The sequence below is a fragment of the Heptranchias perlo genome, chromosome 7 (assembly GCF_035084215.1).
Source record: "Heptranchias perlo isolate sHepPer1 chromosome 7, sHepPer1.hap1, whole genome shotgun sequence".
NCBI lineage: Eukaryota > Metazoa > Chordata > Chondrichthyes > Hexanchiformes > Hexanchidae > Heptranchias > Heptranchias perlo.
Window position 1 is genome coordinate 27,426,688 of NC_090331.1, and position 23,650 is coordinate 27,450,337.

The window sequence follows — 23,650 nt, forward strand, 5'->3', positions numbered from 1 at the left end:
TAATTTTGCCCAATCACTTAATCGGTCTATGTCTCTTTGCAACTTCTTGTTCCCATCCATCCAATTTGCTATGACTTCTAATTTAGTGTCATCTGCAAACTTAAATATATAACTTTCTATTTCTTCATCCAAGTCTTTAATATATATTGTGAAAAGCTGAGACCCCAGTACAGAGAACACCATTTGTCACATCCTGACAATCAGAGACTGAGCCCTTTATCCCTACTCTCTGTCTCATCCCTCCCAACCAATTACTGACCCATGTCACAAGGTTACCTTCAATTCCATGCGCTTTCATTTTGGCTAATAGTCTCTTGTGCGGGACCTTATCAAATGCCTTCAAGAAGTTAGACAACGTCCATAGACCTGTCCACCATGCTAGTAACTTCCTCAAAAAATTCAACTGGATTAGTCAGATATGACGTACTCTTCACAAATCTATGCTGACTCTCTTCGATCAGCTGATAATTGTCCAAGTGCTCAGTTACTCTGTCTCTGATAATAGAATCCAGTAACTTCCCCATAATTGATGTTAAACTGACAGGTCTGTAGTTACCTGATTTCTCCCTCCCTCCCTTCTCCTCAAATAATGGAGCAACATTTGCAATTTTCCAATCCAAAGGCACAATTCCTGCATCTAGAGAGCTTCAGAAAATTATGACTAATGCATCTGCAATTTCCTCCCCTATATCTTTTAATACACTGTGGTGGAAACCATCAGGTCCTGGAGAATTGTCTATCTTAATCCCATTACTTTCACCATTACTATTTCTTTGCTTTTATTAAATCCACCCCTTAACTTATTTAGATTCCCCTGTACCACTGTTTTTTTGTCCTCTTCCTCCACTGTGAAAACGGATACAAAGTACTTGTTTAACAAGTCTAAGAACACAAGAACATAAGAAATAGGAGCCAGAGTAGGCCATATGAGCCCTCAAGCCTGCTCCACCATTCAATCAGATCATGGCTGATCTTCAACCTCAACTCCACTTTCCTGCCCGATCCCCATATCCCTTGGTTCCCCTTGAGTCCAAAAATCTATCGATCTCAGCCTTGAATATACTGAACGACTCAGCATTCACAGCCGTCTGGGGTAGAGAATTCCTAAGATTCACAGCCCTCTGAGTGAAGAAATTCCTCCTCATCTCTGTCTTAAATGGCCAACCCCTTATCCTATGACTATGACTCTAGTTCTAGATTCTCCAGCCAGGGGAAACAACCTCTCAGCATTTACCCTGTCAAGCCCCCTTGGAATCTTATATGTTTCAATGAGATCACCTCTCATTCTTCTAAACTCCAGCGATTATAGGACCATTCTACTCAACCTCTCCTCATAGGACAACTCTCTCATCCCAGGAATTAATTTAGTGAACCTTCGTTGCACTGCCTCTAAGGCAAGTATATCCTTCTTTAGATAAGGCGATCAAAACTGTACGCAGTACTACATGTGAGGTCTCACCAAAGCCCTATGCAATTGTAGTAAGACTTCCTTACTCTTGTACTCCAACCTCCTTGCAATAAAGGCCAACATGCCATTTGCTTTCCTAATTGCCTGCTGTCCCTGCATGCAGCAGGCAATTAGGAAATGTTTTGTGTTTCTTGTACAAGGACACCCAAGTCTCTATGGACACCAACAATTAATAGCTTCTCACCATTTAAAAAATATTCTGTTTTTCTATTCTTCCTACCAAAGTGAATAACCTCACATTTCCCCACATTGTACTCCATCTGCCACCTTCTTGCTGTCACTTAACCTGTCTATATCCCTTTACAGACTCTTTGTATCCTCCTCACAGCTTACTTTCCCACTTAGCTTTTTATCGGCAGCAAACCTGGGTACATTACACTCGGTCCCTTCATCCAAGTGATTAATATAGATTGTAAATAGCTGAGGCCCAAGCACTGATCCTTGCAGCACCCCACGAGTTACAACCTGCCAACCTGAAAATGACCTGTTTATCCCTCCTCTCTGTTCTCTGCCCGTTAACCAATCCTCTATCCATGCTAACCCCATGAGCCCTTATCTTGCATAACCACCTTTTTTGTGGCACCCTATCGAATGCCTTTTGAAAATCCAAATAGACTACATCCACTAAAGGGCTCCCCTTTATCTACAATGCTAGTTACATCCTCAAAATACACTAATAAATTTGCCAACACAATTCCCCTTTCATAAAACCATGTTTGCCATTTCATTATTACCCTTAAGCTTGCAATGTGTCCCAAGCCCATGTTACTACCAATAAAAGTTCATGCATTCATCTCCGTGTATACATCTTTCCATTTGAGAGCAATATCTTCAATGTGGTTTCATTTACCAGCCAGTCCTTACTCAGAAAATTGAAACCTAAAGTGTCATACCAAGACATGGTACCCTTTCAATGGGAATTGTTTTTCTTGTCACCTACATTCAGCTCTTTTTCTTCTTGTTGTTTAAAAATAACTTGATGTATAGTTTTTGGAATCTCATTTGCTCATCCTGCATTTTTCAAGGTTATGTTTTTTTGAAGTGTGTGCATCTTCTTGACTTCAGTCATCAATTGTACTATTCTCACTGCCGTCAGGGCTTCCTGTATAAGGCACAGTCTGGATGACAATGCACATTTCCACCTCTTGTGGGTTATACGTCCGCGTTTTGAGTTTTTTATCCACCTGATTACATTTTTAATTATTGCTCTCTCTTTTGACAGTTTTTTTTCGATTGACACATTGTAGGGCCTCTGTGTTTTACTCAAATTAAATCACCAAATGACACCAGGCTACATAATTGATCAGCACTGAAAGACATAACTAAGTTATGATTTCTCAATTCATAAATATTTAATTTTTTTAATAAGCCACACATTTACCAAAACGGCATAATTTAATTGAACATCTATTTCAAAAAAAGATAATCCCAGTTACTTAGAGTCCATTTTGTGGGGGGCCTAAAGCTGCATTGTTGGCCAACAAATGTGGTGTTATAATGCTACGTGCTTTATGCTGGAGCTTTTTGTTGTATTCAGCTGACAGGCTCTGTGATGTGTGGAGTACAGAATTTTTTTTCAGTCAAACGAGCCATTAGAAAATTACTTCACACATCAACAAATAAATATGCAGTGTTTACTTTTCCAAAAATGCCAGGGAGACAGAAAACAGAGTTGTGTTTGAAACTAATGAAAGGGATCTTGAGGTAAAGTCTATGTGTCCTCCTCATTCATTGTAATTAGATGTCATAATTCTTTTTGGCATTGCTGCTTTGGACCTCCATTATGCAATACGTTTTCTCTCAGTATTTCATCAGAACAGATAATTGAAGATGGATGAGTTACTAAATAAAATCAATTTCTTCTCCAGTTGTCCCATGGGTATGTCAGCTAAGTAATCAAATTCTACTTGTCAGTATATATTAGATACAGCAATACCTGCTTTTAGCTGACTTTTACCCCAAAAATGATTATAATCAAACGAAGAAGGATTCCCAATCATAAGTGTTTACAGTTACTTGTTTTCATGAATAATGTAGATGTATTATTTTCTCGATCAGTTAATTTTTATGAAAAAGCAGCATTCCCCACTAAACACTCGATTCAGTGTAAATTAGTGAATGGAGAATATATAGCCCTAGTAACTGCAAGTCTCTCAGGAATACCCTATCAGAATAGATCTATTTCAAATTTTTTTGATGTATTTTCAGTAATGTAAGAAATAAATTGTTCGAAATCATCAAATGGAATTTATTTTTTCTCTTACTAATGATTAATTTACTTCCATAGAATATTCTTAAGCTTCAATTCATATTGTGTCTCTGTCTTTATATCTAACACACTGGTGTAAATGAGGCATGTTGAATAATCTTGCTTTACAGTATATCTTTAATACAGTATGAGTAACAGGAAAGCAGCTCCCAAGTGGGAGCACCTGCTGTGCAATGCTGTTTTTTGCGCCAATTGCCTATTTATATCCACTGGAAACCAATGCCTGATTTACATACATTAGATATGTAAGAAAAGCATGACCGTGCCACAAAATATGCCACTATACCTTCCTCAATGGTTGGTACGGTCTTTAAATGCCAATAATCACTAAACAACTTTACTAATTTGTACATATGGACCACAGTGTTCTTTTCTGGTCCTGCACATTGCTGCAGGTGAGCTTGAAAAGTTTCAACCTCACCGGCAAGTCAGATTCTGTTTATGTTTCTGTCAGGGGTAGTATTTCTTCCAGAAGTGCTTATAGAAATGGCATGTCCAAAATACCAACCTGGGCCAAGGCACAACTGGGACGGATCTTTGGTGAAGTGAGTGGAAAATGGGGCAGAACCAGGTTGTGCCTGGATTCCATGCTTTTTCTTTTAGTACCAGCCATTTTTCAGTAAGAGGGATCATGGATGGATCCTCCATTCCCTGCCCATGTCAACAGGAAATGTTGGGAGGAGTTCTGGGTTACCCCGGAAATTCCATCCTGTAAACTTTTAAAAGTCCTCAGTGGAACTCTTGCACGATTGATAATTATATCTACCATGTTAGCAACTAAATCAAAAGTCACGCCAGTAAGAATGTGTAAACAATAGCATCATGGTGCATTATTTCATTGCAACAACATGACACATACTGAATTACGTGGAATTGAGTCGGCTTTTTGTGAGCTGAGACAATATTCCGTCAGCAGATCACTGTCTTAGATGTGATCAGGACTATTTTGGATTTGGTGGCTTTATATCAGAATTTTACCACTATAACTTCATCATTAACAGCATAAGTGCAATGCAAAAGCCCTGATGAAATACAGCAACTGATTAAAGTCCAGAGTGATTTCAAAATTGGTGCATGAAATCTATGGTAGGACTTCACACCCACCCCTGCTGTTGAAGCAAGTTCATGCAGGGTGTAGCTGAACCAAACAAACCAGGAAGGCCCCAAATTTGATCCCTGGTCTGTGCTGAGTTAGACAAACTCAGTCAGAGTAGGGCACTTCAATTGGCCTAGTGAGCCAGGGTTAGGGAGGAAAGAATCAGCCAGATGTGATCCTGATCTTGGTCCAGTAACCCCTGCTGGAAATGTGAACATCAGGTAAGGATAGAAACAGAATTAGCTATGATAAACCCTGTGGTTAAATAGTGTACTAACAATAGCTTTCAATTCTCACACGTGAATAATGGCCACTTGAACAAGGAACTCCAGGGAATTCAATGTCCAAAAAAACCACTTCAGTGAAGCAGTAAATGCCTTCAGGAGAGGAAAAATATGAACCAATGATTACTTTGAAAAGTTTTTTTTTAAACAGAATATAATTAGTCACTCATGATTAATTGCCTCCCACAAAGCATCCTTAAGCTTCAGCCCACAGACTTTAAATATTTACATCCAAAAGATATAAAGATTGTATAAATCTTATATACAATAGATAATTGTATAAAGAAGGTACGTTGAATAATGTTACATGGTGGCACATTTATTGTGCGGTACCAACAGCAAGAAAGTGGTTCCCAAAGGGATACAAGGGTGCTGCTGTCAATGCTGCCAGGCCCTTTACAGTCCCTCAGGAGCCAGCACCTGATTCGCACACATGATGCATGTAAGGAGAGAACTGTGATGCTTTGCCGGAGGCTGCATGGAGGAGATACTGAGCCCAGCAGTATCATGAAAATTTCAAGCTGAATTTACTTAGCATGCTTCAGCAAGTTTTATTATCAATTCAGCTTGCTCATACTGTCTGGGACAATGAGTCCTCTAATCCAGTTATCAGTATTGGCCATTTAAGTGCAAAAAATATATATTTTTCACAGAACCAACAAATATTTGCAGGAAATGGCTATTAAATCATAGCTCTTTTTAAATGTTGGATTTTTAAGAAGAAGACTGATGGTCAAACATTCTTTATAAGAAATACAATTTCCAGAATATCTCTTTCTTTAATATCAGACAGTTTAATTCGTTCATTTGAAATGTTTCGTAAATTGAAGTGAAAACATAGATAATTTGTTAATTGTACTAAAAAATGTTTTTTTTTTATCTTTAGCAAGTTTCAAACGATGGCCAATGAAGGAATAACATACTTGAAAGTGTGCAAAAGTGTAATCAAGTAATTAATTAGTTTTGAACTTGGGAGTATGCTTGGGAGGTACACTATCTTGTACATGTGTCCTTTCTAAGGAAGGATATACTTGCCTTAGAGCCGGTGTAACAAAGGTTCACTCGATTAATTCCTGGGATGAGAGGGTTGTCCTATGAAGAGAGGTTGAGTAGAATGGGCCTATACTCTCAGGAGTTTAGAAAAAGGAGAGGTGATCTCATTGAAACATATAAGATTCTGACATGGCTTGATAGGGTAGATGCTGAGAGGATGTTTCCCCTGGCTGGAGAGTCTAGAACTAGGGGACATAGATGCAGGATAAGGGGTCGACCATTTAAAACTGAGATGAGGAGGAATTTCTTCACTCAGAGGGTTGTAAATCATTGGAATTCTCTACAACAAAGGGCTGTGGATGCTGAGTCATTGAATATATTCAAGGCTGAGATCGATAGATTTTTGGACTCTAGGGGAATCAAGGGATGTGGGGATCGGGCAGGAAAGTGGAGTTGAGGTTGAAGATCAGCCATGATCTGATTGAATGGCAGAGCAGGCTCGAGGGGACGTGTGGCCTACTCCTGCTCCTATTTCTTATGTTCTTATATTTCTGCACATTATGTAACATATATCATGCACATCATATCATATGTTGTGTTATACACTATCTAGAATTGCAGATAAATATGTAAAAATTATAACTGTTGCTGTAGATCACACACTCAGTTAATAATAACTCTGTCCCTTTTAGGTAATATGGAAAAAGAACAGTTTATTGAAGATTTCAGATATCGCAGTACAAAGATTTTATTAAATATAATTTATTGTGTTTAATGCTGACAAAAAATCTAATGTGTTACTTCATTTTGTGCAGCTGGATGTACTGGACAGATTGGGAAGAGGAAGAGATAGACAACATGACAGGAAGAATTGAGAAAGCATGGATGGATGGTTCCAATCGACAGATCTTTGTGACGTCAATGATGCTATGGCCCAATGGTTTAACCCTTGACTATACCACTGGACTATTATATTGGTGTGATGCATACTATGATCACATTGAAAGAATCTTTTTAAATGGTACAGATAGAATGGTGAGTGCGCTCTTGTTATTTCTGTGAACCTTTGCAAATAATTATGTAATTCATAGCACTTTGACTGAAACATAATAGGATTTTACAATAAAGCAAACAATGAATACATACTTCAAAAATAAATTCCACCTCGGGCCCCCAAAATAAAACAAGCCATGGTAACAGGAACTCAGTGATGTAGTTATTTAACAGATGCTAGTATTTTCTAAGGGATTCTGCACCAGCTGAATTCTGACAAATGAAAAGGACAGGCCAGTTATATATAAACAGTAGGGCCTAGAAATTCAGCGGCGTAGCGCCCATTTTTCGGATGCTAAATTGCCTTCTAAACCTCCAATATCGTGGGCAGGAATTGCACGCTCATTACGAGCCAGAAGTGCGCCATCCACCATATTGGTAATCGCCAAAAAAATCAGAGTGCAGAAACAGGCATTAATTCCTTTGTATATGCAAATAAGGGGCTTAAACCCTGTTTCAGGTCCTCACTGCAAGATTGGTTCGCCCCAAGGCAACTGGCGCCAATGCCAGTGCTACCTGCACTTAGGAAAACCAGGCCTACATGTGGCCCTATAGGCGGTCCGTAAAGGGACTGCGTAGTAGATCGCAACCAACAAAGTAAGTTTTTAAAATATACTTACCTGAATGTGGAGCCGAGAGGAGCAGGAGAGCTCCTACTGACACCATGTTCAAAGAAAGCGAGCCGCTGTCCCCCCTCCGATTTCTGCCACTTCACCTCAATCAACGCCACTCCCCACTGCCCCCCCTGATCGTCACCACTTCCCCCCCTGGCCACTGATCTCCCCCCACCCCCCCACCCCCCTGGCTACCAATCGCCCCACTAGCCACCACTACCTCTCGACTCGGTTGCTCCCCTTCCTCATTTACCTAAGGGCGGCTGCTAGCGTTGCAGCGGCCCGATCTTCAAACAAGCCTCGCTGTCAAGGTGCCTTTTGCTCTCCGCAGCTCGCTGGCTGGTGGAAATGAGGCCTGAGGCCCAATATCGGGGCGACTCGGGCCTCATCATTCAAGCACATGGATTTGAACCCTGCCCACCCAAAAGTTGCATGCTTGTATTTTTAGGTGTTTAGTCTGTTATGTTCCGTAAACAAAATATATAATCACTGCCAGATTTTGTGTGCATATATAATAACGATAAAAGTTTCCGTTCAAAACTTTAGGGACAGTAATTATATTTTTTGCCAAATGCACTTGAAATAGCTTTGTTCAGAGAGTGATTCTCAGAGCTATATAATAAATCACTGATCATTTATTTTCTTATCAAGTTCTGTTCAGTTTGAATGTTATTTATATTTTCATTTATGCTTTTACAAATGTAACAGATAGTATATGGTGGCAAGGAAGTGAATCACCCCTTTGGATTGTCACATTACGGAAAATTTATTTTCTGGACTGAATATACAAATGGAACCATTTTTCAATTGGACTTGATAACAAAAAATGTTTCACTGCTCCGGAGAGAAAGACCACCGTTGTTTGGACTGAGGATCTATGATGTGCAGCAACAACGACAGCTACAAGGTACTGTACACGCATGATGCTGAAACAAGATAATCTCTTCATTTAATTGGGCAAAACGCTTAAAAAAATGTACAGATAAGGTAGATGTTATTTTGCAAATCCAGCTACTCGTTATTTCTTGTTATGAGAAGCTTAAATAGGACAGCTGAACAAAACAATAGCAATAACATTAATCCATCATGATTTATAAATCCTATTAAAATGCAAAACAACACAGTATACACGGAGTAAGAAATCTCTTGTGGGTTTGCTGTGATCTATGTGACACTTCCCAGGAGTTTCTGAGCAGTCATTTATGAATGGACAGAATCATGACTGATATGTGATATCTGAGCAATTTTCTCTACAAACACACACCACAAGCTTTATTTTCCATTTGTACCTTGTCCTCACTCAGATTACCTCCAAAAAATTGTGGCAAATTGAAAATGGCAACATAGTGCAGCCTTAATATACAGAGAGAACCGTTCCTGGAGAAAAATGAAACTTCAAAGACTGTAGGGGTGCATGTTCATACCCTGCTGCTTTAAGTATGAAGACATCAAACACTGGACAGATCATTCTGTTAATATATATCAAAGTTGTGATTAACAGTGAACTTGAAGGGAAAAGCATCAAAGTAAACTGGTTGTAACCATTTATACAAACAGGTTCAAAAATGACCAAAACACCATACCAGCTAGAGACATGACGTTGTTAAATACCAATGTATTAGGAAAATAAATATATCCTTCACATGTAGATGTATCCATGTTTTTATTGAAATTGTGGATTTTGCTGTAGGAAAATTCTGTAGGATAACAATATATATTGATGTTAAGGCCTGCTTTGGTGCTAATGAAGCCTGTTGAAGAATTCACGATTGACACTGGTAAATCTAAAACTGTGTCTCTTTAGGATATTTCTATAAACATCAGCATTGGTTATAACCAAATAATATTTCCCTTCTGTTCATGTATGTGTGAAAATATTAACAGACTACATTCAAGTATGTCAGTACTTTATATATAGTGATTTATGAATGATCTAATAATATATCATTATTTTAGCTTAGAAATGCATTATCCTCGAATGAGAAGCCAGATAGCCTCAAGATAGGGAAGGTGGACCTAAGGTCAAGTGTATTCACGAGGTCTCATGAAGTATCTCAGAATGTGCAGGGAATGTTGTTGGATTGATTAGAAGCTGGGATGGGTAAGTTTATAGGCAAGATTGTATCTCCTTTCTAAAGTGTTGCATTTTTAGATGTTTATTATGTTGTAAATTTTATTTTAAGAGGAATATAATAGTGGGCAAGGACAAATCATGATAGTTGTATTTTTGGAAATTATTTTTGCTGTGGCTAGAATATTTTTTGATAGAATATAATTGGGGAGAAAATTAAAAATTGAGAAAGATTTTGTGCGACATGATTGGTGAATAATGAAAACCATTAGTGGCAATGACTTCAACCATCACATGCCCCTGCACTCTGGAAGTCTCTTCTAAAACCGTCGGTCTAAATTGGGCCATGTAGCGCCTGTTGTGTAGGCGCTACGCGGACTCCTAAGGACCCAAATGGCATCCGGAACGTACGCACACACTTCTAGCGTGACGTATACCGGATGCTATATTGGTAAAGGCGTTTGCGCTCGCGCAGATAATGAATGCCAGCACCATGTCAAGTAGAATATGTGGTAGATCAGTGTGCAATGCTGATTTAAAGGGCCAGATGTGATTTAGGAACTCAACACTCCAGCCAACGCATAGTCTTAACCTCGCTCAGCTGGACAGGTCTTAAATAGCATGGAAGACCCCCCCCCTCTACCAGCACTATTTAAAGGGATCATGCAGGAATTACAGGTTCGTTGCTGGATTATTGCTTCTGGATACTGATGCATTTGTACCTGTTTTTGGAGGTCTCCTTGAATACTAGAACTAGGGGAACTAGCCTACAAATTAGAGCCAGGACTTTCAGGAGTGAAGTTCGGAAACGCTTCGACATACAAAGGGTGGTAGAAGTTTGGAACGCTCTTCCGCAAATGGCAGTTGATGCTAGCTCAATTGTTAATTTTACATCTGAGCTTGATAGATTTTTGTTAACCAAAGGTATTATGGGATATGGGGCTAAGGTGGGTATATGGAGTTAGGTCACAGATCAACCATGATCTCAGTGAATGGCAGAACAGGCTTGAGGAGCTAATTGGCCTACTCCTGTTCCTATCTGCCTATGTTCGTATAATAAAATGTCAATACTCTAAACAGAGTGGGCTGGCGAGCTGACAGGGAACAGCAAGGGCACCAGGGGAGTGGCAGGTATGGGACAGGAATGCTGTCATCCTGAGAGAGACAGCAGGTTCATGTTCCATGGAGCCACTGCCACTTGCTGCCTCCTGTTCTGCACCACCTTCTCCTGCAAGAAAGCGGGACATGTGTCGGTGAGTGTCCTGTAAGATGTTTGGGTGATGTGGCTGTCATAATTGAATAGCTGCCAGTGTGTGTGACCTGTGAGTTGTGGACGTATGGCTTGCAACACTGGTAATGTGTGAGAGTGAGAGAAAGCATCTGATTGGAAGAGTTGAGTACTGATTGAAAGAGTTTGTTGGTATGTGGGTGATTGGGGGGTCTAGCGCGTGGAGCAGTGGATGCGGCTAATGGTGCATTCGATAGGAGATACCACTTGACCTCACTCACCTTGACCACTCACGTCAAAGCATTGAACTTCTTCCTGCATTGCATCCATGTTCGCAATGCTATGCGCCTGGCATTGACATTGTCCCTTACTGCCCCCCACTGCCTCGGGAGCATATGTCTGGAGGGCTTCTTGCCCCCACCGTGGATATAGGATGCCTCTCCTTCTGTCCACCTCTTGCACCAAGGCCTCTGGTGCATCATCAGAGAACCTTGTTGCACTCTCTCTCGCGGGGGGGGGGGGGAAACTCAGATCGGCAGATTGGTTGGGTCTGGCATGCAGATTGGAGGATGTGGGATTTAGTTGTGCACAATCTTTATTCAATGTTTTAAAGTAACTCAACAATTTGTAAATGTAGGGATGGGACCCGCATCTGTGTTTTCTCTCTCTTTGGCAGTCCCTCAGGATCGAGGATGACTTGCTTCCACTCCAGGAGGGTGGGTTCTGCGGTGGCTGAATAGTCCAATCCTGGAGCCACAGAATCTGCAACAGGTGGGGCAGGTAGTGTTTAATAAGGTGGATGGGTGAGACACTCTGGATTCTGCGCGCTCTTTCCGCTGCTTACGCTTGGCCTCGATACTGGGGATGTTAGCCTGGGACAAAACGCTCAAGTTAGTTCGCCTATCCTGCTAGTGGATTTGTAGGATTTTGCGGTTGGTGATATCTCTCCAGGGATTTGAGGTGTCTGCTGTACATTGTCCATTGTCCATGTTTCTGATGCGTACAGGCGGGCGGGGACCACAGCTGCTCTGTAGACCATGAGCTTGGTGCTGGATTTCCACCCACCATCTGTTCTTTGTTGCACCTCGGCCTTCAGTTGCCTGTAGTCTTGTTTCCTCTCGCTTGAGTTTTGGTGGAGCTGCCAATTCAGGAATGCCTTGCATTTGCAGTCTAGGAGATCCTGGATCTCCTGATCGTTCTCGTCGAACCAGTCTTGGTGTTTCCTGGTCGAGAGACCAAGCATCTCCTCGCAAGTGCTGACTACGGTGGCCTTGAGGACAGACCAGACGCTGTGGGCATCTACTGCTCTGGTTCGTTGGTCGTCGCCAGGTTGGTTGTAAGGCCACGGCTGTGTAGGTCTTTCTTCTCAGGGTCTTTGAGTCCAGCGACATTAAGTCTCCTGCGGCAGAGTTTTTTCTGCCGCTGCCGGTTTGGGGCCGAGTTGATGGAAATGGTAGAGCGGATTAGTCGGTGGTCAGTCCAGCAGTCGTCGGCTCCAGTCATGGCGCGGGTGATGCGGACATCTTTGCGGTCCCTCGCTCGGATGATGATGTCGTCTATTAGGTGCCAATGCTTAGAGCAGGGGTGTTGCCATGAGGCCTTGTACTTGTCCCTCTCGCAGAGCAGGGTGTTGGTTATGACGAGGTCATGTTCTAGGCATTTCATCAGGAGGACTCCAATGGGGTTTGCTTTCCCTACGTCTTCCTTGCCTAACACGCCTTTCCAAAGGTTTACTTCCCCCCCCCGACTCTGGCACTGAAGTCGCCGAGGAGAATCAGCTTGTCTCCCTTTGGGATACGGGACAGCGATTGGTCAAGGCTAGAGTAGAATGCCTCTTTTATCTTGTCCATTGCGTCTAGGGTTGGGGCGTAGGCACTGATGACTGTGGTGTGCTGCTTCTGGGCCAGGGTGAGCCGTAGGGTCATGAGGCATTCGTTTACCCCACGGGGGGATTCGTTGAGACGTCCAACCAATTTGTTTTTAACGGCAAAGCTGACCCCATAGAGACGGCGTTGTTCTTCTGGTTTGCCTTTCCAGAAGAAGGTGTATCCGCCGCCTTGTTCTTTAAGCTGGCCTTCTCCTGCCAGCCGTGTCTCGTTAAGGGCGGCGATGTGGATGTCGTAGTGCCGGAGTTCCCGGGCTATGATGGCAGTGCGACGTTCAGGTCTGTCGCTGTTGGGATTGTCCATAACGGTCCTGGCGTTCCAGGTCCCGAAATTCATTTGGGTGGGTAGGGTGGGATTGGGGTGGAAGATGCCTGCGCGTGGATTCTTTTAACGTGGGGTGGTCGTTGCACACCAACCACCACACGGTCCCAGCGGAGCGAGGTCTTCCCCAATGGCAGGGAAATCCAAGACGATTGGAGACCAGGCTCTGCTGTAGGACGGGGACGAACAAACACTCATCGTCCACCAATCCACTGAAGCAGCGGGAGTGGCGAGGAAGGAGCGGTAGCAGTGAGGACCCAACCTGGGCGAGGCCAGGCGGCAACGCGGGGCCTACAAAAGGCCCAGAGGGAGCCGGGAGCAGCAGAAGTGGCGAGGGAGGAGCGGCAGTAGCCAGGACCCAACCTGGGCAAGGCCGGGTTAAAAATATGAATTAAATAAAACACAATAACACAATAATCTTAAAAATTAAGGTTAAAATAGACTAAATTAAAAAAAGAATGCATTAAATTTAATCAATGATTTAAATCTGTCAAAAATAAGTTAAACATGGGTTAAAAAGCCACCGAAGCCGCTAATAAAAACCCAGCCTCTTCGGTGTAGCCGGTGAATAAAACCTTGCTGAAGTGCCTGCCTATGATGGGAGTGAAGGTGAGGACCTTCGGCATTCTCTTCGACAGCGAAGGGGTGAGCAGCTACTCGACGCGGTGTCGAGGCAAGTGCTGTTGGAGGTGAGCGACGAGCTGAGGTTGGCGGCTCTGTGGTTGGAAGCGGTCCCAGGAGTCTGCGTTTTACGTTTGTGATGTCTGATCTCCCTTCAGACTCGGTGCGGACCCGTATCTTATATTTTGCAAATCCCGCAAACGTTGAGCAGCCCAATTGTTGCTCGTTAAATATTCCAGAGGTCCCATCATCACCGTGCAGCACAGATTCACTTCCCGATTGACTTTAACCACTTCCTGCAGCCACAATGCACCTTCCCTTTAAGAGGTGCAGGCTGCCTTTAAGTGGTGCTAGCTGCTCACAATATCTGAGCCCCCTGCTGGTGAGCAGCCACTCAACGGCGCAGGTCGGGCTGGCTGCACGCAGCAATCATATAAATCACCAGGCAGCACGAATGGTTTTGGGGGTTATCAATTATAACCCCCCATATGTCAAAAGATGCAAAATATATCTCCATGATCATGTCTTCAATCACTTTCTGTATTCTTGTTCAGTCTCTGCTCCTTCCATTTTTTAGTGCAGTACTCTGGGACATTTTTCTGTGTAAAAGGTGCTTTATAAATGCAAGTTACTGTTCTTGCTGTTTTCCTTGTTGCTTGGTTCGATGAAGCTTCCAGATTCTGGAAGAGCAGGAAAACATAGTCATCCTCATTTAAACATCAATGGGACACTTCAAGACAAAACCAAGGAAGGAGGAGTACTCACTTAACAGTAATCTGATTCTCTGAATACTGCAATTGTGTTTCAGCAGGATTGAAAATAATTCTAGCTTACGTTCGGAGTATTAAATTAATTAATTTAAGTAAAATGAATTATTTAAAGTATTCTGGGTTTACTTTACAATAATCATACTTAGAAATTTACAGAACCTCTATTTTCACAGAGGTTGTATATGTATACATTGAAATAGGTGTTCTGGTTTTCAATCAATATGCATTGTCCTTTGGAATTCTCTTTGAAAACCACTTCACTTTTCTGCCTGTCCCCTTGCCCTCAATAGTCTTATAAATTTATCCCTTCAACTGTTTTTTGTTTCTCCTCTCCCCAAATTCATTCATTTCCAGCATAATATGCATTTTCCCCCTTTGTAAAGAGCACTATCTTGTTTCTGATGCTGAAATATCTTCTGGTTCTCACAGGGTTAACTGAGAACTGGAAAAGGTCAATCATACACAGACTAGTGGAGACGTTAAAGCACCCATAGAATCATGTAAAAAGAAAACCCTAAAGGGGCTTTCATAAAGAATAGAGAACTAATAGGATATCTGTGATAGCTTAGAGCAGCGTTACCATAGCAATTGAGTCAAAAGTGCCATTGTGCCAACATCTTTACAACAAATATAGTTTGGACTGGTTGCGAGGAACATATTTTTTTTACATTAAAAAACATTATCAAACATTTAACTTATGAACTTGTCAGAAATAATCTCTTGGTACAGTTACATCTGTGCAGATTGCTCTGGTGCAAAGTGATTTTTCCCACTGATTGAAGCAGTATAATTTGTGCTAAAGTTGTGCCAGTTCATTGTTTTTCCAGTGGTGTTGGTCTGACACCACTGCAGCTTTATAGAATTGTAGTAAAGCAGATTTTTAAGCTTTAACATTCGGGGAAGTTCAATGGGCTTCCTGAATTCTTTCTATCTTTATGATTTTCTTTTGTGGTTATCAAAGGGGTGTTTGTGCTAGTGAAGGGAACACTTTTCATTTTAGGAACCCAGTGGCAATTGTAGCATGGCTGAGTGCAGAGTAAAGCTCCATTTATGCTGCTTTAACAGTGTGCACAGTACCAGACTCCGAAGAGAACCATGACTGCATCAGTGTGACATTTCGTGATATTATCAAATTAGTGTAAATTAGTGATAAATTGAGTTCAATTTTATGCTGCATATTCATCCCCACTAGGATTTGGAGAGAGACAACCTAAATGTATTTTGCATGGGATTCTTATAGCCTGCAGATAGTGGAAGCTTTCATCCTATCAGGATGGGATGGATTTGAACCCTGGTCTCAGAGGTGAATCTTACTTTACCAGGCAGTGCCCTACAAATTAATTTTAAACTAAGTTCATGATGAAAGAAAACATTTAATAGGATCATCAGATAGGTACACATGCACATAGCTCTGCTTCCCCTAATTTGAGACGAGTGTGATCAGGGCATTATAAATTTATGCTGACCACTGACATCACCAAAGTTTTTCTCAATTTGTGCTGGTACCAAGTACCTATGCTTCAAATAATACTTTCACATCTGCTCCATTGCTAAAGCTGTCTCCAAGAAGCTCCTTTCATTTTTTTTATATCAAACATTTCTATTAACCTCAACAAATGTTATCAGTCTATAATGCCCAAAGCCTTTTAATTACCCATTGCAACATTTGTAACCTATTTGTAAGAAATCCCTTTGTCCTCTACTTTAACAGATGCAACTCATTTAAAATAATTAGTGTGCAGCATAATGTCAAGATCCAAGTGCATCCAAGACTTGAATAATGCTGTTACCTCTGGGAAGCTCTTCTAACACCTCTCATACTCCTGGACAGGATACAAGAGAAAGCTTGTCATCTGATAGGCAATCCGTCTCTCACCTCCAGCCACTGACCTTTCTCTACATTATCAATACTACAATGCTTAATTCTCCTTTGAGCTTTCTTCTTTTGTTTCTTCTAAGCTGTAAATATACACACTCTTTCGTCTCTGTGCAATGTCACTGGCCTAGACATTGGATGGTGCTGTGCTCGTTTTTCAGGCACAAAATGGATGCCTAAGCATTCAATATGGCAGGTGGCATGCACGCATTCATTAAGCGTCAGAGTTGTGCTGCCCATCTTATCAGATCGGGCTGCTACATAGGCGTCCATGGCGCACGCCAGAACTATTTAAAATGATGAATAAAATATTCAAATTAGGGTCCTGCACTCATTGTAGGACTCTTTTCTGATATTGGTATGCTCCTGGGCTGGACTCGCCATGTGATAAACTCGCCCAGCAACATGAGGCACTAACAGGCAGGAAATACCCTTCCCAAGTGCTATTTAAAGGACTTATCCACTACTTATAGGTTAGTTGCAGGTTTCTCATTTGAGGCTGCTGGTCAACTGGGTGTTTTTTGACCTGTTTTCTGACTTTGGAAATTTAACTCTAACTGCTTAAACCAGGGTACGGACAGCACTGCCTGTGGCTGTCAATGTCACAGTGTCCCTTAACTTTTATGCCACAGATTATTTTCAGGCTGCAGCAAGTGACGTCAGTGACATCTCCCAGGTTGCAGTCCACCATTGTATCAGGGAGGTCACTGAGGCTCTCTCACCAGGAGGAATACCTACATCTCTTTCTCCATGGACAGAGTGAAGCAGGATGTGAGAGCACTGAGCTTTGCATGCATTGCAGACAATCCCAGGGTGCAAGGTGCTATATTCTGCACATATATTGCCATGCATGCTCTCCACCATCAGCCTGGAATCTTTGTCAATAAAAAGAAATTCACTCCCCCAACGTACAGTTTGTTTGCAGCCATGGGCAGCACAGAATTCAGGTCTGTGCCTGGTTTCCTGGCAGCAATCATGATTCATTTATCCTGCGCCAGCCCTCTGCACTACCTTTGTTCCAACCAAGCCGTCAGGTTACAACCCGGCAATTGGGTGACAAGGGCTAGCCCCTTCAGACTTGGTTCATGACTCCTGTCAGGAACGCGAGCACAACTACAGAGCTGGCCTACAATCAGACCCATGCTGCCAGCAGAAACATCATTGAGCAGATAATTAGTGTGCTCAAGCAATGCCTCTGCTGCCTGAACCATTCGGGAGGAGAATGGGTATCCAGATTTGTAGTTGTCTGTTGCATTTTGAAGGAGGAGGATGAGGATGAGCAGAAGGAGGAGGATGAGCAGTCAAAAATGGGAAAATTTATAATGGGGAACAAGGAAACGGCAGAGCAATTAAACAAATACTTTGGCTCTGTCTTCACGGAAGAGGACACAAATAACTTCCCAGAAATGCTAGGGGACCAAGGAACTAATGAGAAGGAGGAATTAAAGGAAATTAGTATTGGTAAAAAAAATAGTGCTGGAGAAATTAATGGGACTGAAAGCCGATAAATCCCCAGGGCCTGATAATCTGCATCCCAGAGTACTAAAAGAGGTAGCCATGGAAATAGTGGATGCATTGGTTGGCATCTTCCAAAATTCTATAGATTATGGAACAGTTCCTGCAGATTGGAGGGTGGCAAATCTAACCCCACTATTTAAAAAAGGAGGAATCTTACAACACCAGGTTATAGTCCAACAAATTTATTTTAAAATCACAAGCTTTCGGAGATTATCTCCTTCGTCAGATGACGAAGGAGATAATCTCCGAAAGCTTGTGATTTTAAAATAAATTTGTTGGACTATAACCTGGTGTTGTAAGATTCCTTACATTTGTCCACCCCAGTCCATCACCGGCATCTCCACATCATAAAAAAGGAGGGAGAGAGAAAATGGGGAACTGGAGATTGGTTAGCCTAACATCAGTAGTAGGGAAAATGCTAGAATCTATTATAAAGGATGTGATAACAGGACACTTTGAAAATATCAATGGGATTAGACAAAGTCAACATGGAATTATGAAAGGGAAATTGTGTTTGACAAACCTACTGGAGTTTTTTGAGGATGTAACTGATAGAATAGAAAAGGGAGAACCAGTGGATGTGGTGTATTTGGATTTTCAGAAGGCCTTTGATAAAGTCCCACATAGAGGTTAGTGTGCAAAATTAAAGCACATGGAATTGGGGGTAACATACTGGCATGGATTGAAAATTGATTAACAGACAGAAAAGTAGAGAGAGTAGGAATAAATGGGTCTTTTTCAGGGTGGCAGGGGATGACATATGGGGTACCGCAGGGATCAGTGCTTGGACCCCAGCTATTCACAATATATGTCAATAATTTGGATGAGGGAACCAAATGTAATATTTCCAAGTTTGTTGACGACACAAAACTAGGTGGGGTTGTGAATTGTGAGGAGGATACAAAAAGACTTCAAGGCGATTTAGACAAGTCGAGTGAGTGGGCAAATACATGGCAGATGAAGGATAGCGTGGATAAATGTGAAGTTATCCACTTCGGAATGAAAAACAGAAAGGCAGAGTATTATTTAAATGGTGATAGATTGGGAAATGTTGATGTACAAAGGGATCTGGATGTCCTTGTACACCAGTCACTGAAAGCAAACATGCAGGTGCAGCAAGCAGTTAGGAAGGCAAATGGTATGTTGGCCTTCATTGCAAGAGGATTTGAGTACAGGAACAAGGATGTCTTACTACAGTTATACAGTGCCTTGGTGAGACCACACCTGGAGTATTGTGTGCAGTTTTTGTCTCCTTACCTAAGAAAGGATATACTTGTCATTGAGGGAGTGCAGCAAAGGTTCACCAGACTGATCCCTGGGATGGCAGGACTGTCGTATGAGGAGAAATTGGGTCGACTCGGCCTATATTTGCTAGAGTTTAGAAGAATGAGAGGGGATCTCATTGAAACATACAAAATTCTGACAGGGCTAGACAGACTGGATGCAGGGAGGATGTTTCCCCTGGCTGGGGTTTTCTAGAATGAGGGGTCACAGTCTCAGGATACGTGGTAGGACATTTAGGACTGAAATAAGGAGAAATCTCTTCACTCAGAGGGTGATGAACCTGTGGAATTCTCTACCACAGACGGCTGTGGAGGCCAAGTCACTGAATATATTTAAGAAGGAGATAGATAGATATGGGGAGAGAGCGGGAATATGGTATTGAGATAGAGGATCAGCCATGATCATATTGAATAGCGGAGCTGGCTCGAAGGGCCGAATGGCTAACTCCTGCTCCTATTTTCTATGTTTCTATGAGTAGGAGGAGGAGTATGAGCAAAAGCAGCATAAAGAGGAGGAACAGCAAGTGCGGCTTCGACCACCAGTGCTGCTAGCTGCCAGAGCTCTCAGAGAGCAGCTCGGCAAAGAGCGCTTCATGTGAATCATTCCTCCCATCTTCAATACACCATCAATCCCGCAATCCTTATCACCACCATCCTTACTACCATCATCCGATTGCCTTCCTTCAGTCCAGCTTTATGGTTCTCGACCTTACTTCACTACAAATATAAACACCAATGAATGGTGAGGCCCAAGGCTCCCCAGATATTGGGCCCCGGACCTCATTATAACGGAGCCGGCGAAGAGTAGTGAAAAATCAGGCTGCTGCCAGTGATGCGGCGACCCTCGGATAAGTGGTCCGGGGGTTGGGTTGGGATGGGGATCCGGGCGGGCAGGGTTGATGGGCAAGGGAATTGGGCCTTTGTTTCAACCAGGCCATCAGGTTCGGGGGGGCAGGGAATTAAGGTGAGGGAATGCAAGGCCAGAGTGCCGGGCAGCTGGGGATCTAGGGTCTGAGTATTGGGATCAGGGAACACGGGGGTCGGGGCTGGGAGTGCTGGAAATCGGGATTCAGGGCCGGTAGTGGGGGAGATTGGGATTTGGGGCTGGGAGCCGTGGTGAATGGGAGGGGCGGAGGGTGAGTGGCGGCAATGTGGGGAAGGTGAGCAGCTGCAATTGGTTCCTTTTAATGTGGGGATGGAAGGAGCATTCCTGTCCTTCCCGGTTCCATATCAAGTAAGTTACTTACCTTCTTGGTTGTCCCTAGCAGGTGATCCCTAGGCATGGGCTGGCATGGGTGAACCAATCTTGGAGAGGGGGCCTCAGCCAGGCGTTAGGCCCCTCATTTGCACATGCGAAAGGCCATAGGCTGCTTCAGCCGTGGGTAAAGGATGCATATTTTTTGTCCTTACCCAATATTAGGGACGGGGCACTTCCGGCTAGTTGTATGCGCACGCTTCCTGCCCGCCATATTGGGGCCCTCGTAGCCCGCGTAGCGCCCGATAAATGAGTGCTGTGTGGTCCAGTTTCTAGGCCATAATGTTTAAAGGGCCGAAACTGTAACACCGTATCCTGTTGGTTTGTCAATTCAAATGTCACAGGGGAAACCCATACATCGGCCTTATGGCGTTTGTGACAGGAATTCTCACAGGATGAGATGCAACATACTTGTTTTTAGTTTTTGAAGTAAAAAGGCAAGAATGGCATTTTGATTTGATTTGTGAATGCTGGCTAATGCACAAGGTTGAACCTACAGGAGTTTCATTCACTTCTAAATCAGGAAGGATCTTGAGAACAGCAGCAGGAAACATGGAACAAAGTAATCAGTACTTTGAGTTGAGAGCCAGCTGGAAAATCTTGCTGCTGCTGGTTTCTTACTGAAGCCTTGGTATGTGGTCTGTACATGAGTAATCACAGCAGCAGCACTTGTCAGAATGTGAAATGGAATTTGCAGGGCAGCCAGAAGCAGTGTGCTTCTTCAGTCAATGAAGAGACGAGGACAGCTTCTTGCTCCGTCACCTTCAACAGCAGCTGAGCAGATCCGCAATTCTTATGCTATGACATTTGGTAAAAATTATTATGTGACGAGGTGATTTAGCTGGAGGAATAAAAATGACAGGTACACTCCTTGAAATCACACAGACTAATTGCTGTCAAATAACTAGTTTTATTTTTGTACCCTTAAGAAAATCTGCAAATGCTGTTCAGATTCATAGTAAGTTTGTTATTCTATGGTTACTAAACTCGTGAGAGTTTTATTGTGGATGCTGCAGCCAAATCTGTGTTCAATTGTTGAAAGTGCCCCATAATGCAAGCAACATCTACGTTGATGTCCCGCTACGTTTGCAGATGTGCGGGCCTCCTGATTATTTTTAGTTAAAATTATGTTACAGCACCAATGACATCATCAAGCCGCAAATTTTGAACGTAAAGTAGGCCTCGGCCCTCTCGAATGAGTTTTCTGGTAAGTAAAAATAATGTTGCACCAGAACCCATTGAGATTGCAGGGCGAACCTCCCTTGACCACCATTTTAACTAACCACCTGCCCCGTTTGCACTTGGGACTATCAAGTCTAGAGAAAATACTCAAAGGCAAAGAGCATTGGGACGCCACTCTAAGAATGATCTAAAATACTGAGGCCATAAAATCTAGAGTAAGGGGAGTGGAAAAGACCCAAAAATATAACAATGAGCTCCTTGAGATATTTGAGGAGCTGTTGAAATCCAAAAGAATTGATGTGGAACTTCAGGCTAACACAGTTCCCACAGTGGTAAGAATTGCTCATCGAGCTCTTTTGGCATAGATGAGTGCCAGTTCAAATAGGGAATTGAAAATCACGAGACTGTCCCTAAACTATATGGGTGTCCTTGCTCTGAGGTGAAAAAGCTCCACTTGATGATCAAACAATTTCTTCTCAAGTGTCAGTCAATTAAAACGTGATGAATTTTTAAGACCTGAATGGAATAAGGTGTGAACTTAAGTTCACTTGCCACCGAGTAGTCCGTTTGTTTTTGATACCTGAAAACAATTCAAAGCACAGGCACATCTGGATGGTTAAATCAGCATATGAATTATCCCTAGCTGCTAATATTGATTCCAAGAAAGTACTTGGATGTAATTTCTCCATTTTTAATCTTTAAAATTGTAAACAAAGAATTACAAAGAATGTACAGCACAGAAACAGGCAATTCAGCCCAACAGGTCCATGCCAGTGTTTATGCTCCACGTGAGCATCCTCCCACCCTTCTTCATCCAACTCTATCAACATATCCTTCTATTCTCTTCTCCCTCATGTGTTTTTCTAGCTTCCCCTTAAATGCATCAATGCCGGTCACCTCAACTACTCCTTGTGGTAGTGAGTTCCACATTCTTACCACTCTGGGTGAAGAAGTTTCTCCTGAATTCCCCATTGGATTTGTTAGTGACTATCGTATATTTATGTCCCCTAGTTCTGGTCTTCCCTGCAAGTGGAAACATCTTCTCTACGTCGACCCTATCAAACTATTTCATAATCTTAAAGGCCTCTATCAGGTCACCCCTCAGTCATCTCTTTTCTAAAAAAAAGAGCCCCAGTCTATTTAATCTTTCCTGATAGGTATAACCTCTCATTGCAGGTATCATCCTCGTCAATCTTTTTTGCACCTTCTCCAGTGCCTCTATATGCTTTTTATAATATGGAGACCACAGTAATGCAAGTGTGGTCTAACCAAGGTTCTATACAAGTTTAACACAACTTCTCTGCTTTTCAATTCTATCCCTCTAGAAACGAACCCCAGTGCTTGATTTGCTTTTTTTATGGTCTTATTAACCTGCATTGCTACTTTTAGTGATTTGTGTATGTGTACCCCTAAATACCTCTGCTTCTCTACCATGTTTAGACTCTTATTTTCCAAGGAGTATGTGGCCTCCTTATTATTCCTACCAAAATGTACCACCTCACACTGACCTATATTGAAATTCATTTGCCAATTACACTCCCTTTCTGCAAGTTTATTAATGTCTTCCTGTATTTTGTCGCAATTCTCCTCAGTATTAACTATACCCCCAATCCGCAAATTTCGAAATTGTACTTCTGATTCCCAAATCATTTATGCATATCGTGAATCGATCCATGTGGAACACCACTTCCCACCTATTGCCAGTTTGAGTAACTCCCTTTAACCCCTACTCTCTGTTCTCTGTTTTGTAGCCAGCTTGCTATCTATTCTGCTACTTATCCCCTGACTCCACATGCTCTGACCTTAGTCATGGGTCTACTATGTGGTATCTTATCAAAGGCCTTTTGAAAATCCAAATATAT

The 23,650-nt window shown here is 42.4% G+C and overlaps 1 protein-coding gene across 1 annotated transcript in view; it reads left to right on the plus strand.

Annotated features, from left to right (window-relative positions):
- LOC137323576 (low-density lipoprotein receptor-related protein 1-like) overlaps positions 1-23,650 on the plus strand; it is a 1,400,855-nt gene that overhangs the window by 727,168 nt on the left and 650,037 nt on the right. The window contains exons 13-14 of the mRNA XM_067987196.1: positions 6,926-7,145; positions 8,486-8,684. Coding sequence (XP_067843297.1) covers positions 6,926-7,145; positions 8,486-8,684 — 419 coding nt within the window. The remainder of the gene's footprint in view (positions 1-6,925; positions 7,146-8,485; positions 8,685-23,650) is intronic.